Source organism: Tamandua tetradactyla, chromosome 12 (genome assembly GCF_023851605.1).
Source record: "Tamandua tetradactyla isolate mTamTet1 chromosome 12, mTamTet1.pri, whole genome shotgun sequence".
Lineage (NCBI taxonomy): Eukaryota > Metazoa > Chordata > Mammalia > Pilosa > Myrmecophagidae > Tamandua > Tamandua tetradactyla.
Genome location: NC_135338.1, coordinates 83,992,897 through 84,010,151, shown reverse-complemented (window position 1 = coordinate 84,010,151; position 17,255 = coordinate 83,992,897). Strand labels below are relative to the sequence as shown.

General features: G+C 38.8%; 1 protein-coding gene across 5 annotated transcripts in view; it reads left to right on the top strand.

Annotated features, from left to right (window-relative positions):
• ASB7 (ankyrin repeat and SOCS box containing 7) overlaps window positions 1-17,255 on the top strand; it is a 99,131-nt gene that overhangs the window by 29,513 nt on the left and 52,363 nt on the right. For all 5 annotated transcript variants that reach the window (XR_013160653.1, XR_013160654.1, XR_013160655.1 and 2 more), the window contains one exon: window positions 512-773. Coding sequence is in view for 2 of the 5 variants with exons in the window: in XM_077124035.1 (XP_076980150.1) it covers window positions 563-773 (211 nt within the window). In the remaining 3 variants the exon portion in view is untranslated. The remainder of the gene's footprint in view (window positions 1-511; window positions 774-17,255) is intronic.

Here is a 17,255-nt window from a genome sequence, read left to right as displayed (position 1 = left end):
TTTTCATAACTACTTCTCTGTGATGAAGGGACTGTAGCTTTCATAGTCTTTGAATTGTCCAGTTGATCCTCCATGTTACTAACTGATCTGTGATGGGTCCTTGGATGGTTTGTTAACTTAAATTTCAAGGTGCATCAAGGATATCAGAACTTCTAAGATGGTACTCATCTGACCCCATCTTTTACCTGCCCAACATTACTTCCCATTTTACCTAAAATCATGCTATGTTCATGTATCCTTTGCTTTGAGTTTCAATGGGCTACAACAGAAATGTCCTCTTTCAGGAGTTTTGTGATTTATTCCTAGCTTTCTTTTTGTAATTCTTTAAGATCTTAGAGATATTACTGAAAAGTTTTGATCTTAAAAGATACGTTTATTAATATGAATTAGTTGTGGTGTGAACTGTTGTGTCTAGGGTTTATATGATATAGCAATGGGAAATTCTGTGATATTTAATGGACTCAGTATCAGGAGCCGGTTAGTCTAAATTTCATGCATTCTACCTTCAAAGGCTGATCCCTGTGACCTAATGAATCCTTTGTAAAAAGTGGACTCAGCTAGGATGTTACACCACCATTGCCGAAGGAACCCTGAACTCCAGGAAGAATTGCAGATTCAAGCTGCGGTAGCTGCAGGGGATGTTCACACAGTACGGAAGATGTTAGAACAAGGCTATTCTCCAAATGGCCGAGATGCTAATGGCTGGACCCTGCTTCATTTCTCTGCAGCAAGAGGAAAGGAGAGATGTGTTCGAGTATTTCTAGAACATGGAGGTAAGTTTAGTAAAGGGAAACCTTTTTCTCACAAACAGAAACTTCAAATGAAATTATATTTAGCTTAGTGTGTGTGTAATTTTTTAATGCTTCTCTTTCATTAGTACTCAACATCTTATTCTCTTCTTTATGAAGCTTTGCTATATTTTCCCTGAGTTTTGTTTAAAACTAGAGTCTTTGAAAGATCTGTTTGATGAGTGTTTTTTTTTCCCTGCAACTAACTTATATACAGCCAAGGTTTTCTCCCCTTATTCCAACTCAGCTACCCTTAGGTTTGTCTAGTTGCTTTGGCTTCAAAAGCAGAAGTGACTGGGGTACCCACAGTTAACGAATTGCACAAGTTTTCCCCCATTGATAGTTGCTCAAGTAGTTAGACCTAGCCCAGGTCCTTTTAAACATTATAGCTTAATGTTACACTATCCTTGGAATTTACCTCTTTTTGTTGAGGCCTCCTTTTATTATTATTGTTTTAGAGCATAATTTTTCCAGAATTGTACGTAGGCTCAGGTCTAATTTTCTGTAAATGCATGCAGGTGGAAATTTTATTTGACATTTTGTTTTTGCTTGGAAAAACTCTCCATTCCCATAATGTTTTTAAACTGTGATTTGTCCTAACCTAGTCTACTCCTTTCCACATTTGAATTTCAATTTACTTTATTTTTCTAAAGATGAGTTATGTGTATCTTATCATTTATACCCACATTTTCTTTCTAAATTAGCATGCAGAGCAACTTTGTTCGTGTTCTGGTTATGTATGTGCTGTTCTAGGGCCCGAATTGCTTGTCAGCCGTTCTTTTCATTTCATGTACTTTGTTATGAAAACAACCAAACTTCTAACATCCTGAAGTGTATAAAATGTTAGAAGTTGCACAGCTCTCAGATATGGATACTAAGGATGTGAGCATGGACTAATTGCAAGGTGGTGCTGAACCTGAGACGGGTTAGACATGTGGCCAGGAGGCCCTCAGATGGGAATTAAAGGCCAGAAATAGTTGACTTTGCCAGGAACCAGCCATTTGCTAGCCTGCACCTTCTTTGTAGTTGTCTTTTATCCCTCCCTGCTACTCTTGCTCATATTTCATTTCACCTTAAAACTTGAACTTTCATCCATCAGTTCTGGTTTTCTGACTTTAATAAAGGAGAAATATAAGAGGAATGCCTGGAAAAGATCTAAAAAAAATGGAAGGTAAGTGTAGGATCCTAACACTTAAAATTCTGGTAACGCCAAGACCAGAACTCAAGATCACTCTCCCCTTCTGCCAGCCTCACTTAATAAAAAAATTTTATTTTAACTAAATGTTCATGTGTTACTCAGGTAATACATGAATATTACTTCCTTAAGACAAACAAAACAAATCTTCAAAAGTTATAAATAAAACCATAGTTTGCTTTGACCATCTCCCAATCCTGTTCTTCCTGGCTGTTCTAGTTTGCTAGCTGCCAGAATATAATATGCCAGAAATGGAATGGCTTTTAAAAAGGGGAATTTAATAGGTTGCTGGTTTATGGTTCTATGGCTGAGAAATGTCCCAATTAAAGCAGATCTATAAAAATGTCCAAATTAAGGCATCCAAGGAAAGACACCTTGCTTCAAGAAGGCCGATGAAGTTCAGGGTTTCAGTCTCCATTGTGAAGGTACATGGTGAACATGGCAACGTCTACTAGCTTCCTCTACAGGCCTCTTGCTTCCTGAAGCTCCCCAGTGGCATCTTCATCTCCAAAGGTAGCTGGCTCGTGGACTCTGTGGTTCTCGTGTCATTCTGTCGTGGTTCTGTGGCTCTCTCCTCGTTTTCCAAAATGTCTCTCTTATAGAATTCCAGTAAACTAATGTTCAGGATCCGTGTAGAATGGGTGAAGACACATCTCCATCTAATCAAATTTAATACCCACAATTGATTAAGCCACATCTCCATGGAGATAACCTAATCAAGTTTCCAGCGTATAGTGCTGAATACTGAATAGGGATGAGAAGAAACCGTTGCTCCCACAAGAGTTATTAGTATTAAAACATGGCTTTTCTAGGGTCCATATATCCTTTCAAACCAGCACACTGGCCCTGATGAGAAAATAACCATGGTTATGTTTGCGTTTACCCTTCTAGATCATCTAATACTATTTTATATACTCATAGAAAAGATGAGGTACTATGTTGTATGTTTGTGTTTTTAACATGAGTGCTATCATACTGACCCTATTGTCCTACAAATATTTTTTGTTTGTTTGTTTCTGGGTCTGGCAAACTTTTTCTGGCCAGATAGAAATATTGTAAGATTTCCTGGCCAGAATGGTCTCTATAACAGCTACTTAACCCTGCGGTTGTAGTGGTGACAGCAGGCACAGACAATATACAAACAAATGGGTATGGCTGTGTTCCAATAATATGTATTTACAAAAAGAGATGCAGGGCTGGATTTGGCCTCTGGACCACAATTTGCTGAACCCTGTTCTACATCTGTACACCAAGTATTATTTCTTTGCAAGTTGTCTAAACAAGTCTTTATATAGATGTATAATTAATTTGTTCCTCATAAAATGGTGCCTTCTCATTAAGTACATTCAGAGTTTGCTGAATTTTTGCCAGCTCAGCTTTTCGAAGTTTGTGATAGATTCTTTGGTTTTGGGTATCCTTGCCAATCTCATTGAGAATGTCTTGTATATGTATGCATGTCTGTGTATACTTATATAATATATTTAACAGCTTTACTGAGAAATAATATATACACCATACAATTTACCTATTTAAAATGTACACTCCAGAGCCTTTTAGTTTATTCATTATCACAAGAGTTTGTCTCTTGGTTAATTCCTGGAAGTGCAATTGCCAAATCAAAAAGATGTAAAATGCAGGCACTGGAAATGGAACCCAGGTCTCTGACATGGCTGTCACACCACCCATAAATTCTTTTTGATGGCTATTAATAAATTGTCCTCTAAAGAGGCTATGTAGTGCTTATGTCCTTACTAACCAGATGGGCTAGGGCCTTGATCTCCATCTTTGCCAGGAGTATGTAACCAGCTGATCTGCTTTTGTCCTTTGTGATATGTCTTCTTCTATCTCTCTCTTTTTTTTTTTTTGCAAAAGTGATATATACAAGTACAAGGTAGTGCAAGATTGAGCTGTTTGCCTTTTTCTTCTTGATTGTAGGAATTGTTTTTATATTTCCCTTTGTTATCCATTGCAATGATCTCCCAACTTTTAGCTTTTTCAGTCTTGATGTTTCTTGTTGCTGGGCAGAAGTCTACATTTTAATGAAAGTGAATTTTATTATTCTTTTGCTTTCTGATTTGGGCTTTTAGTGCCTTGTTTAAGAAATCCATCATACCCCAAGGTCATTATTTGTTCATTTTTTCTCCTAAATGTTTTGTGGCATTTAAGTCTTTAATCTATCCAGCATTTAATTTTATGTATGATGTGACATGGTAGGGATAGTATTCTACTTTTTTTTTCCCCCATAAACTTCCCTAACTCTTCTTCATCCCTTAAAAAAGATACCAAGTTTTCATACATCTGTAGTTTCATTTCTGGTATCCATGATGCAGGATAATCTCATCTTAAATGCTGTTGCTCTGTACAAGTTTTGATATTCATTGGGCAAATCCCTACTTCCCACCTCCTTAAGGATGTCTTGAATATTCTTGACTCTCTTCACCCTTTCATATATACTTTTTTCCCATTTTTATAATTTTTTAAAAATTGTGCATTATATGCAATACAAAAATCATTTTAACCATTTTTAAGTGTACAATTCTGTGACATTAAGTACATTGACAGTGTTCTATAACCTTCACCACCATTTTTAAAACATTCGGGAGAAGCCCTATATTTGTTCTTGTATAGTATCCTTTACCTGCTCCCCTTACCCTCGCTGAATAAAAGTTTGAGAATAATTTTCCTAACATGTTCCAAATCAATCTAGAAAAGTTAGCAGCATAGAAACCCCTTCTCCTCCTACTCCTTGGCCATGTGCGATGCTTGGACTCATTATGTATCCAGCCTCAGAGCTGCCTTCTGATTTCTAGACCCATGTACCAGCTGTCTATACTTATACACCATCTCTATTCTGATAGCTCATGAATGTCACAAGCACAGCACCCACTGCTGCTCCTGCAGTGTTCTTTCTCAGTCAGTTGCTCACTCCCCCCATCTCTGATTGCCATGCCAGAAATCTAGAAACCATCCTTGACACCTCCTTCCTCACCTCTGGTAATGATCCATTGCTAAGTCTTGTTGATCTAGCTCCTAAATAGTTCTCACATCTTTCTGCTTCTTTAAGTTGGAGACACTACCCCTGTCTTGTGCAAGGTGATATCACTCCTCACCTGCATGATCACAGGAGTCTCCTATATCCTTGCATCCAGTATGACCCTCCTCCAAGCCAGTCTCCAAATCATGTCATCTTTTTAATATGAAAGTTGAAATATTTCCTTTTAAAAATCCACCAGTGACTTCTCATTTTCTCTTAGGATAAAATTCAAAGTCCTTAATGCCATCTTCAATGCCCCGCAGTCTGACTTCTCTCATCTTTCCCTCTTCAAAGATATTGGAGCTGCAGCTCCCTCCACCCACCCACCCACCCCCACCCCAGACGTTCTTTCTGACTTCCAGAGCTCAGGGGCTTTTGTCCAGGACCTTCCTTGGTCCCCTCACCACCACCACCACCACCCTTTGCCTTGGTCTATGCATCTTGCTCATGATTACTCTTCCCTCATGGCTCACTCATCGTTTCCTCAGAAAAATCTTCTCTTACCACCCAGATTATGGCAGATCCCTCAGTTCAGCATTATTGTGATCCCTATATCTTTTTTTTTTTTTTTTTTTTATGGGCAAGCACTGGAAATCGAACCGCGAGGTGAGGACTCTGCTTGCTGAGCCACCATGGCTCGCCCTATATCTTTATATTGTAGCACTTTTCACAAGCACAATGAATTTTCTTGTTAGTTTTCAATTTAATGTCTTTATCTCCAGTTAGTCTGAAGCGTAATGAGGATAGAGCCCATGTTTGTTTTGTTCCCAGTGAGTGAGTGAGAAAGAACATATATGAGTTATCTAAGATAATCGCTCCCCAGTCTTACAGAGGTGACTGTACCTTTCTTTTATAAAAAATGATTAAAAATGAGTCACCCTTATGATGGGATTTAAAAGGTACTGAATTCATAATATCTGCCCTTTTCCTAAAACCACCTGGTTTCCTTAACAGCTTGTAAACTCCCAGTCAGACTGGCTCCTCCTGTTCATAAGATTACTTTGTGAGTGACAGTAAACTGAAAGGAAGACAAAGATCCAAATACAGGAGAGTGAGTGAAATCACCCAAGAAATAAGGGTTTACCTCTTTCTTTCCTTTTGTGTGTGTGTATGTATGTGCGTGTGTGCATTTGTGAGCATTTGTATAAATGCATTTGTGTGTATTTGTATAAAATACAAAGAGAAAATTAATAGAGTTAGATGAGGTGGCCAGTTAGTCTTCTATAAGTCATTTATTCATATCTTTATCTGGCAGTTATTTATTGAGCACTTAATATTTGCCAGGCTCTGGTCTATCCACTGAGACACAGAAATGAACAAACTAACGTGGTGCCAGCCTTCAGGCACTTCACAGTCTAGTGGGTAGATTGGTTTATAGTCAACATTTATGGAGCATTTAATATATACTTAATGCCTCACAATAATTCTATGAGGGTACATAAGGATTGTCATTTTTCCCAGTTTCCAATTGAGCAAACCAAGGCACAATATAATTATTTATTAGCCCAAGGCCATTTACCTTGCAAATAGTTTAACTGGGATCCAAACCCATTTCTTAACCATGATTTTGTATTGCCTGTCAGAAACAGAGTGAGACAAGTGTCATATTTCATAAGGACCCCACTCACTACCTGCTGGGATGGAGAGGGATGAGGAAGGGGGTGCCAAGAAATCTTCCTAGAGAAATCAAGCTTTGAGTGGAGATCTTGAAGGTCAGGAGGCAGGGCTGGAGGACTGGAAAGATGGAGTTGTGGAATTATTCCATGCAGATAGGATACTGAGTATGAAGGGTTATAGGAGAGAGGGAGCATGATTAGTTTTAGAAACTCAGAAAAACTCAGTGTGGTTGGAGCAATTCCAGTGATTTATTCTAGAAACAGTGCTGAGTCAATGAAACAATAAGAGGGAGGGTTAGAGAAAATAGCCTTGTGTTTTTGGAAGTTCACTCATTCTAGTATGTGACTGTACTGAAAGGGTCCAAAACTTAAGGCAAAAAAAGCAGGTGTGTCCTAGTTTGCTAGCTGCTGGAATGCAATATACCAAAAATGGAATGACTTTAAAAGGGGGAATTTAATAAGTTGCTAGTTTAGAGTTCTAAGGCCATGAAAATGTCCCAGTTAAAGTAAGTCTATAAAAATGTCCAAATTAAGGCACCAACAAGAGGTTACCTTCATTATGGCAGATCCCTCTGTTCAGCATTATTGTGTTCCCTGTATCTTTTTTTTTTTTTTTTTTATGGGCAAGCACCGGAAATCGAACCCTGAGGTGAGGACTCTGCCTGCTGAACCACCATGGCCCGCCCTATATCTTTTTATTGTAGCACTTTTCACAAGCACAATGAATTTTCTTCTTAGTTTTCAATTTAATGTCTTTATCTCCATTTAGTCTGAAGCTTAATGAGGATAGGAAAGGCTGATGAAGTTCAGGGTTTCTCATTCAACTGGAAAGACACATGGTAAACATTGTGACATCTGCTGGCTTTCTCTCCAGGCTCCTTATTTTATGAAGCTCCTCCAGGAAAGTTTTCCTTCATCATCTCCAAAAGTCTCTGGCAGCTTGGGCTCTCTGCTTCATGGCTCTTTCAAAAATGCTTGCTTCTGGGCAGTGCAGCAGTGGCTCAGTGGCAAAATTCTCACCTGCCATGCCAGAGACCTGGGCTCAGTTCTTCGTGCCTGCCCATGCCAAAAATAAAAAGGCTTGCTTCTTTCAGAAGATTCCAGCAAATCAATCAAGGCCTACCTGGAATGGGTGGAGTCACATCTCCCTCTAATCCAAGGTTAATACCCACAATTGGGCGAAAAACACCTCCATGGAGCTAATCTAATCAAAAGATCCCAGCCTATATTGTTAAATAGGGATTAAAGAAACATTGCTCTCACAAGATTGGATCAGGATTAAAGCATGGCTTTTCTAGGGAACATAAATCCTTCCAAACTGGCACAAGGTGGGAGCCTGATACCTGGTAAGGACTGTGGTCTTGAATCTCTACACCCCCCAGTGAATATCTTTACTGAGCACCTAGTATGCATATACCAGGCACTGCTCTCAGGGCAGGGAATGCAGTAACAAGGTCCCTGCTGTCATGACACTTCTATTGAGGAGAGACAGACAATAAACAAGTACAGAAGGTTAGGTGGTGATAAGCACCATAATGAAAATGAAGCACAGAAAGGGGATAAACAGGAGCAGGCTGCTATTTTAAGTAAGGTGTTTAGGAAGACATTCAATGTGACATCAGAGCTGCATTCTAAAAGAAGAGGAGACCAAGAAGTCATTCAAATATCTGGGAGATAAGTATTAGCAGTAAAGGGATCAGCAGTTGCTGCAGAGGTCCTAGGGGGGTCATGTTTGGAACATTGCGGAGAGAGCAAGGAAGATAGTGCAGCTGGAGCAGAATGATGGGATGAGAGGGGTTCAAGAGATAGTCAGCATCATGTTATTAAATCTTTGAATGCTCAGCAAAGGACTTTAGACTTTGTTTTGAGTGAGAATGGGAAGCCATTGGATGCTTTTCAATTGAGGAATGATAAGAACTTCAAAAAAAGCTCAGGCTGGCTCTCCTGTGGAAAAGTGATTGTAAGGGAACAAAGGAGAAATGGAAATACCTTTAGAAAGCTTTGGAATAGTTCAGGCAAGAGATGATGGTGACTTGGCCTAGGTGATATCAGTGGGGATGGGGGGTGAGGGGTGGAGGTGTGTGTGGCCAGATTCTGGGTTTATTTTAAAAATGGGGCCAACCAAATTTGCTGATGGATTGGCTATGAGATGGGAATAAAGGAAATCGAGAATAACTCTTGAGATTTTTGACCTGAGACTTAGAAAGAAGAGAGTTGCTATTTATTGAAATGGTAAATATTAGGAGGGAAGCAGGTTTGGAGAAAGTTAACCAAATGCAATTTAAAAAGTAAGACTTAGATGATTATTCCAGGCCATTCAGCCAACCAGAAGTTATTTATCTCAATCTTACTAAAGGGTCAGATTTAATGATTGTTGTGCCACCAATGGGCCATCACACATACAAAACTCAGAACTGAGAAATTACCTGTGACCTTGCAGTATGGTGAGGGCTGTATTGTCCAAGTCTTGACCATAATGGGACCGCAGGGTAACCTAAATGGGGAGCAGCTAGGAAGCCATACTTGAAACTGCTATGGGAAACCCAGTTCCAGGTGATGAGCAAATTTGAGTTGAATAGCTAGTATTATGCATAGTTGCATAGCTAGTATTATGCATATTCAGGTAAAAAAAAAAAAAAAGAAGAAAGTAGGGTGCTCTCTGGTTTATAAAACTGTACAGATATGGCTATTTAAATTCAAATTCAAATTAAGTTGAATAAAAAGTTCAGTACCTTGGTTACATGAGCCACACATGAGTAGCAGCTACCATACTGAATAGCACAGATAGAAAATACATCATTGCAGAAAGTTCTTTTGGTCAACGCTGACCGATGATGTTAGGCTGCTTTATTTTCAAACATCCTGCTTCCAAAGGATGAACACTTGTAGGGTTTTATAGTATCCAGAAGTGTTTTGGTTTTTAAAGCACAAATGGGATTCATATTTCCATATTTGTAGCTGTGTACTAATCCTGGTAATGTATCTGACCATAGGAGTGCACTATTGGAGTTGGGGGGAAGAGTTTCTATTATGAGGGTGGGAATTATAAGAAACTCATTATTTTCTCATTTTGAATCTTTCTAAAAATTCTAAGACCATGTTGGACTTTTCAAGAAAATAACATGAGGAGACCATTATAGTTTATCTTCAGATTCTGTAAATATGCAAATTGACCTGGAGTGCTATTGGCGGAGCTCAAGCTAAGTCTGTCCGGGAAATCCCCGTACAAACTTTGACAAAAGCATCTTGGGTCTCATTTTGATAAAGTGAATGAACCCTTCTTGGTGGAGTACATGGACATAAGTAAAAGAGATAAGGGAGTAATCAGAGAAACCCAAAAGCATGGTGGTGATAAAATATTTTTAGCTTTTCAAAAATCAAATACTCGGGTGGGTCAGTGGAAGAATGCTTACCTTCCATGAGGGAGACCCGGGTTTGATTCTTGGACCATGCACCCCCAAAGGAAAAAGAAAATCTAATACTTTGCAAATGACAGTCCTGAATATGATGAAGTAGGCAATTTGGTGGTAGAAATTTGTGAAAATACTTTTGAAATGCAGTTTGGTACAGTTTGGTAGTATGTTTAAGAGTCTTCAAAATGGTAGGTCTTTTTACCCAATAATTTCCACTTCTGTTAATCTCTCCCAAGGAAAGGATCTTAAATGTAGGAAATACTTTCTGTATAAAATGTTTACCCCTCATTATTTATCATTTTTAAAATGGAGATATTCTCAGTCCCCAAATACAGAGAAAAGGCTAAGTAAATCAGAGTATGATAACAGTCATACATAATTTCTAAAAAATGTGTGAAAGAAAAGTTGAAAGTCCGTCGACGGTGTCGACAGTCTTTCTTAGGCAGTGCTGTGTGTGTTTTTTACCTGCTACTTTTCTGTAATTTGACTTTTTCATTTCTGTAGTGGGACTGCCTGTTAGAAAACATAATTGCCTATGACTTTCCAGTTCCTCATTCTGTTTTAGGTATTTGCCAAGACTTTTTTTCTCCCTCTCACTTTTGCTTTTTCCTCCTATGATAATGCTTATGACATAATACATGCATACTTTTGAAACTTCAGAGTAGTTCCTGTGAGAATTGTTACTTAGTTAATGGCATCTGGTGCTTTTCAAAACTTTTAAGTAGAAGTAATCACACATGAAGCAAACTAAATGTATTTTTTAGAACCCTTGACTTTTAAAAGCTCCTATAAAACAACTTACAATTCAGGCCTAATTTCCAAATCACTGCCTGAAACATGCATGATTATTTTTGCATTTTTTATGTTTTTCAGTGAAAAAAATAAATGTATTTTTTTTCTGAAAAGATTTCTAATATATGTTCATGAAAAAATGTAAATAACTTACCTCCCCTTTTCCCACTTGGCAGTTTGCATTTATATTTGTTTGTACGGTAGAGAAAACTCTGGAAGAGCACTCACATCTAGGTCTTTCTCTATGGCACAAACAGTGTAAATGTTTTTGTACCCCCCAAAATGGTCTTTGTTCCGCAACTTGTTCTGTTCTACTGAACTAGATTTTACAGGGATTCTTCCATTTGAGTGCATATGGATATACCTTAGGGAGGCCTCGTCTGCATTTTAGTATTATATAGACGTTCTTACTCTATTTTCTTTTCGTATTTCCTCTATTTTTAGAATAGTCAGTCTTCAAGAATCTGGGTTCTTTTTTGTATATGTGAATTCTTGAAAACTATATTCTTCCTTTCTATAAAATTCCCACTTTTTTTCATTTTTTCATTCAGTAGGTACTTATCACTTACCATGCTATAGTTACTGTTTTAGCTTATGGGTTTGTTTTTTGGAGTCTATAGTCCGTTTTACTTATCTGTTTGTCTCTTCTTATGTCAACAGTTTCATTTAGTTTAAAATAAGTATTGCTGTCTCCTAAGCAAGTCCCCCCTTATTTTTCTGCCTATATACAAAATGTTTTTGGCTAGGCTTGTACATTTTTTTATTCACATGCATTTAAGCAGCAACACAAAAATCCTTCTGATATTTTGTTTGGGATCATATGGTTTTATAGAGTTAGGAAAAATTAAGTCTTTTCACCAGGAATGTGTTAATTATCTTCATTTATTCAGACATTTTAATTCAACAACATTTATTTCACAGATATTAATGGAGCATCTATCATCTGTTAACTGCCATTCTAGGAGATAGAGGGCACAGCATTGAACAAAATTTCACAGAGCTCTGCTGTCATAAAGCTTTGACATACAGTTAAAAATAAATGGAAAAACAAATAGATATATCTGGTAGGAAATGTGCTAATTATAGAAATTAAAGTAAGGCTGGGACAACCTTTTGTTAGTACCTACTGAAACTCCCCTCTCAAGAATAACATAATACTACAACCAGCTATCTTAGAGTACTGAAGAATGAACAGAAGAGGGCACATTCTGGTCAGGAGCCCACACACTCTCTACAGAGAGTGAGTTCCCCATTGTAAATGCTTTTAACTTAGAGGTAGGAGCAGTTGGTGTGGTGTCAGGCAGAGGGGAAAGGAACCAGTGGAAACCAGTTTTTCTGGCCTGGAGAATCCCCAGAATCTTGAGCCATTGACAGCCATAACTATATTGGAGGGAAGTTATCCCAGAAGAGAATAGTCAGAGTGTAACCCAAATTCTATCTATTCTATTTGGCTGGCCCTGAACCACCATAGAGCAGCCTCAAAGTGGCATAAAGCAGTTGTTATATATATCTTAATAATGTAAAAGAAAATGTATTCACAATGAATGAAGAGCTTGGAAATATCAAAGCTATAGAAATGGAAAAAATGAGCCAGATGGAAATTCTAGGACAGAAAAATAGGATATCTGAAATTAAAAAAAAAATCATTTGCTGCACTCAGTAGCAGAATGGAGGTGACAGATGAAAGAGACAATGAACTTGAAGAAAATTTGATAGAAATTACTCAATCTAAAGAACCTTGAGGGGAAAGGATTTTTATAATGAGCAGAGCTTCTAAAGCTTATTAGATAATATCAAATTATCTAACCTGTATGTAATTGAAATTTCAGAAGGAGAGGTGAGAGAAAAATAGGGCAGGAAAAAATATTTGAGAGAAATGTGATGATGTCATAAGTTTACAGATTTTAGCTGCTCAGTAAACCCCAAGCAAGATAAACACAGAGCCTGAGCATGTCATAGTAAAACTTTTGAAAACTAAAGATGACGGAAAAATCGTTAAAATAACTAGAGAATAATGATTATATTCAAGGGAATATCAATGCAGTTAATGACTGTCTTCTCATTAGAAGCTATGGAATCCAAGAAAGAGTGGAACATCATCTTTAAAACCTGAGAAAAAGAAAAAGAATGGAAAGGTTAACTCAGGAGTCTATCTTTAATGGATGTGTACCTCAAGAATGAAGGTATGCTGGTTTGAAATGATGTATGTACCCTGGAAAAGCCATGTTTTAACCCAATCCCATTTTGTAAAGGCATCCATTTCTTCTCATCCCTATTCAGTATTGTATGTTTGAAACTGTAATTAGATCATCTCCCTGGACATGTGATTTAATCAAGAGTGGTTGTTTAACTGGATTAGGTAGAGGCATGTCTCCACCCATTTGAGTGGGTCTTGATTAGTTTCTGGAGTCCTGTAAAAGGAAACATTTTGGAGCATGAGAGAGATTCAGAGAGAGCAGCTCAGAATGACACAGCCATGAGAAGCAGAGTCCACCATCCAGTGACCTTCGGAAATGAAGAAGGAAAATGCCTCCTGGGGAGCTTCATGAAATAGGAAGCCAGGAGAAGAAGCTAGCAGATGATGCTGTGTTCAGCATGTGTCCTTCCAGATGAGAGAGGAACCCTGACTGTGTTCGCCATGTGCCCTTCCACTTGAGAGAGAAACCCTGAACTTCTTTGGCCTCCTTGAACCAAGGTATTTTTCCTTGCATGCCTTTGATTGGCCATTTCTATAGACTTGTTATAATCGGCCTTAGAACTGTAACCTAGCAACTTATTAAATTCCCCTTTTAAAAAGCTATTCTGTCCCTGGTATATTGCATTCCGGCAGCTAGCAAGCTAGAACAGAAGGCAAAAAAAAAGACATGTTCAGTTCAGACAAAAGGAAATGAAGAGAGTTCATCATAAGCAGACCTGAATTAACAAGAAATTTCTGAATTGGATTCTGTTTCCAACAATCAAGACTGCACTGACAATCTAAAGCATGAGTATACACAAAATATCATCAGTGGATATGGCTACTCACATGCTTATAAGAGGCGAGTCTCTGGGTGAGAGTGTTTTTCATACCTTAACAAAGTTTTGTGGAGTGGAAGTTATAATAATATTGGCTCGTTCCTAAATATACTGGATATAATTGTAAAAGAAAGGATGAATTCAAGACTTCTAATTCCAACTTAACCACTGCATGAAGGACGTGAAAATTTCTATATGTGCCTTGAAACAAAACCTTATTTTGTGTAGCCGCAGACTTGAGATTTTGGAAAACTAGACACAGAGTCTCATTGTGCAGGTGGCTTAATTACACTGTTAATTAAATTCCCAAGCTAGCCAGGTGTCTGCTAAAGTGAGGGCATTGATTGGAAAGGAATTGGGATCCTGAAAATTGGAATGGGGACATATGGGTTGATAAGGATGGTGGTGGCCATATTGAAACCCTAGATTCTGCTGAGTCTTTGCCAGATAAACCTGTCTGTAATGATCTGCCCTGAGAAATCAGCCACCCAACCTCTGGTCCTAAAGTACCAGTCTTAGCCTCCGTTCTGCCCTGAGGAATCTGCCATCAAACCTGCACCTGAAGACATTTAGCCCTGCTATGCCTGATAAACCTGTGAACACCTCCCCTGAGCAAACAACCCTCATTCTTCTATCTGAAGACCTTATACTGTTTCATCAGATGAAACTGCAGTGGAATACTCTGAGGTAATTAGTGTACAAGACACTTGTAATTCTTCTCTTTACCCACTTTCAGTTTGCTAAAGCTGCTGGAATGCAGTATATCAGAAATGGATTGACTTTTTCAATGGGAACTTATTAGGTTACAAATTTACAATTCTAAGGCCATAGAAATGTCCGAACTAAGGCATCAACAAGAGGATACCATCACTTAAGAAAGTCCAGTGGCATCTGGGGTTTCTCTAACATGGAAAGGCACATGACAGTGTCTATTTGTCCTTTCTTTTGACTTCTTTCAGTAGCTGCCTTCAAAATGTCTCTGGGCATATTCTTTTTCTTTCTTAGCTTCTCCCAGGGCATTTTCCTTTTCTTCCAATGTTTCTAAACTCTCTGTGTCCTCTCATAAAGGACTCCAGTAAAGAATTAAGACCTACCTCAAATTGGGTGGGTTACAGCTCCATGAAAACAACCCAAGCAAAAATCCCTCCCACAATAGGTTGGCACCCACAAGGATAGATTAGAAGAACATGCCTTTTCTGGGGTACATTACAGTTTCAAACCAGCACACCCACCCCCAAACCCCCCCTGCTCCTTTCAGACCTGGAACTAAACTGAAGTCCCAGCAGGCACCAAAAGGTGAGGTGCAAAGTATAACCATGAAGAGTGGGCTACACACCAAAAGAACTGCATGGTTTTTCCAATTAATATAGACAAGAAATCAGGTATATGTAGGATAATGGTGGAAGGAATATAAAGTTAGATCAGGCTGAATTTATTGCTATGGGCCCACTAAGCAGAGATTCTGGATTTAATATGTATCTTGCGGGGTTAGAGAGGGCTCTAACATTTGTTCATGTTGTCGAAACATGAACCAAAAGGTGGCCTATATTGCGTGAGGTAAAAATTCCAGAACTGCCCTGGCTTAATGTAAATGAGGGAATCCAAAGGTTTAGAGAGAATGTATGTTAGAGTGGATTTATCATGTAAGACCTACTCACTGAACCCAAGAATGTCCAGAAGACACGCCTTTCACCAGTACTGTGAGGAATAAATTTGTGAGACAAACTCCATCATCCCTGAACAACTCTATGACCACTCTTCTCTATAGGTTAGAAATCACTGTGGGAATTGCTTTTACTGAAGTTGGATCCTTAAACACAATGGGGATCAGATCCTGGCTTGGCAGAAGCCAGGTGGCAGTATTTAGTCACCTAAGACAAGGCACACATGGCTACCATAATGGACAGCACACTGAATGGTCTGGCTCACAGAGACGTATGGCTGTGACTAGTAGAGCATGGGATACCTTGAAGTAATGTATGTGGGCAGTCTACCTAATCCTTACTCGATCTTTATAAGCATAAGAGTTCTAGATAAAGTGAACAAAATTAGAACTTGAATCACGAAGACATAGAGTCATAGCCACTTAATCAGTTCCCACAAAAGACAGTTTATAAACCCAGCGTCCCTTGAATGAAGGAAAGGCTGGGTGCCCTTATGGAAGGACCTTTGCTAAACTGCCAAAAATTTGTACTGCTAATCTTCCCCCCAGTCTTCCCCAAGAAGATTTATGGTATTTAGCAGAGTAATTATACATTGGGGAGAAGGAAAAATCATGTATTTTAGGGATTATTAGATACCAGTTTGGAAGTGACATTTAGGAAACCCAGAATGTCACTGTGGTCTACAGTCAGAGCTCAGGTCCATCCACATTGTGGTTATTTCCCGTGTTCCAGAATGCATAATTGGAATGGACATATTCAGCACCTGGCAGAATCCCCATACTGGTTCCATGATTTTGGAGTGAGGGCTATTATGATAGGAAAGGGCAAGTAGAAGCTGCTAGAACTGCCCCTACCTAGCAAAATAGTAAATAAAAGGTAATACTGGATTTCTGGAGGGATTTCAGGGATTATTGCCACGATCAGGGATTTTGAAGGATGCAGGGGTAGTGATTACCTCCACATCCCTAATCAGCTTTCTTATTTGGTCTGAGAAGAAAACAGATCTTGGAGGATGATAGTGGATTATTGTAAATTTATCCAGGTGGTGACACCAATTACAATTGTAGTTGCTATTCCAGATGTGGTATTGTTGTTTGAGCAAATCAACACATCCCCTGGTAGCTGATATGCAGCTATTAATCTGGCAAATGCTGTTATCTCAATTGCTGTTAGCAAAGACCACCAGCAACTGTTTGCTTTCAGCTGTCAAGGCCAGCATTGTACCTTCATTCTACCTCAGGTATATCAACTTTCCATCCCTATGTCATAATTTAGTCTGCAGGAACCTTGATCATCTCTTCTTCCCATAAGACATTACTGGTCCGTTATATTGATGATAATCTTTTTGATAGGACATACGGAGCAAGAAGTAGAAACTACTCTAGACTAATTGATATGACATTTCTGTGTCAGAGAATGGGAGATAAATCCAACAAAACTTCTGGGACCTTCCACCTCTGAAATTTCTAGGTATTCGGTGTGGGACAGACATATAGAGCTGTCTCTTCTAAGGTGAAGGATAAGCTGTTGCATCTGGCCCCTCCTACAGCCAGAAAAGAGGCAGAATTCCTAGTTGGCGTCTTTTAATTTTGGAGACAACATATCCTGCATTTGGATGTACCACTCCTACCCATTTACTGGTGAACAGAAATGCTGCTAGTTTTGAATGGGGACCAGAACAAGAGTTGGCTTTGCAGCAGTTCCAGTCTGCTGTGCAAGCTCCTCTGCCACTTGGGCC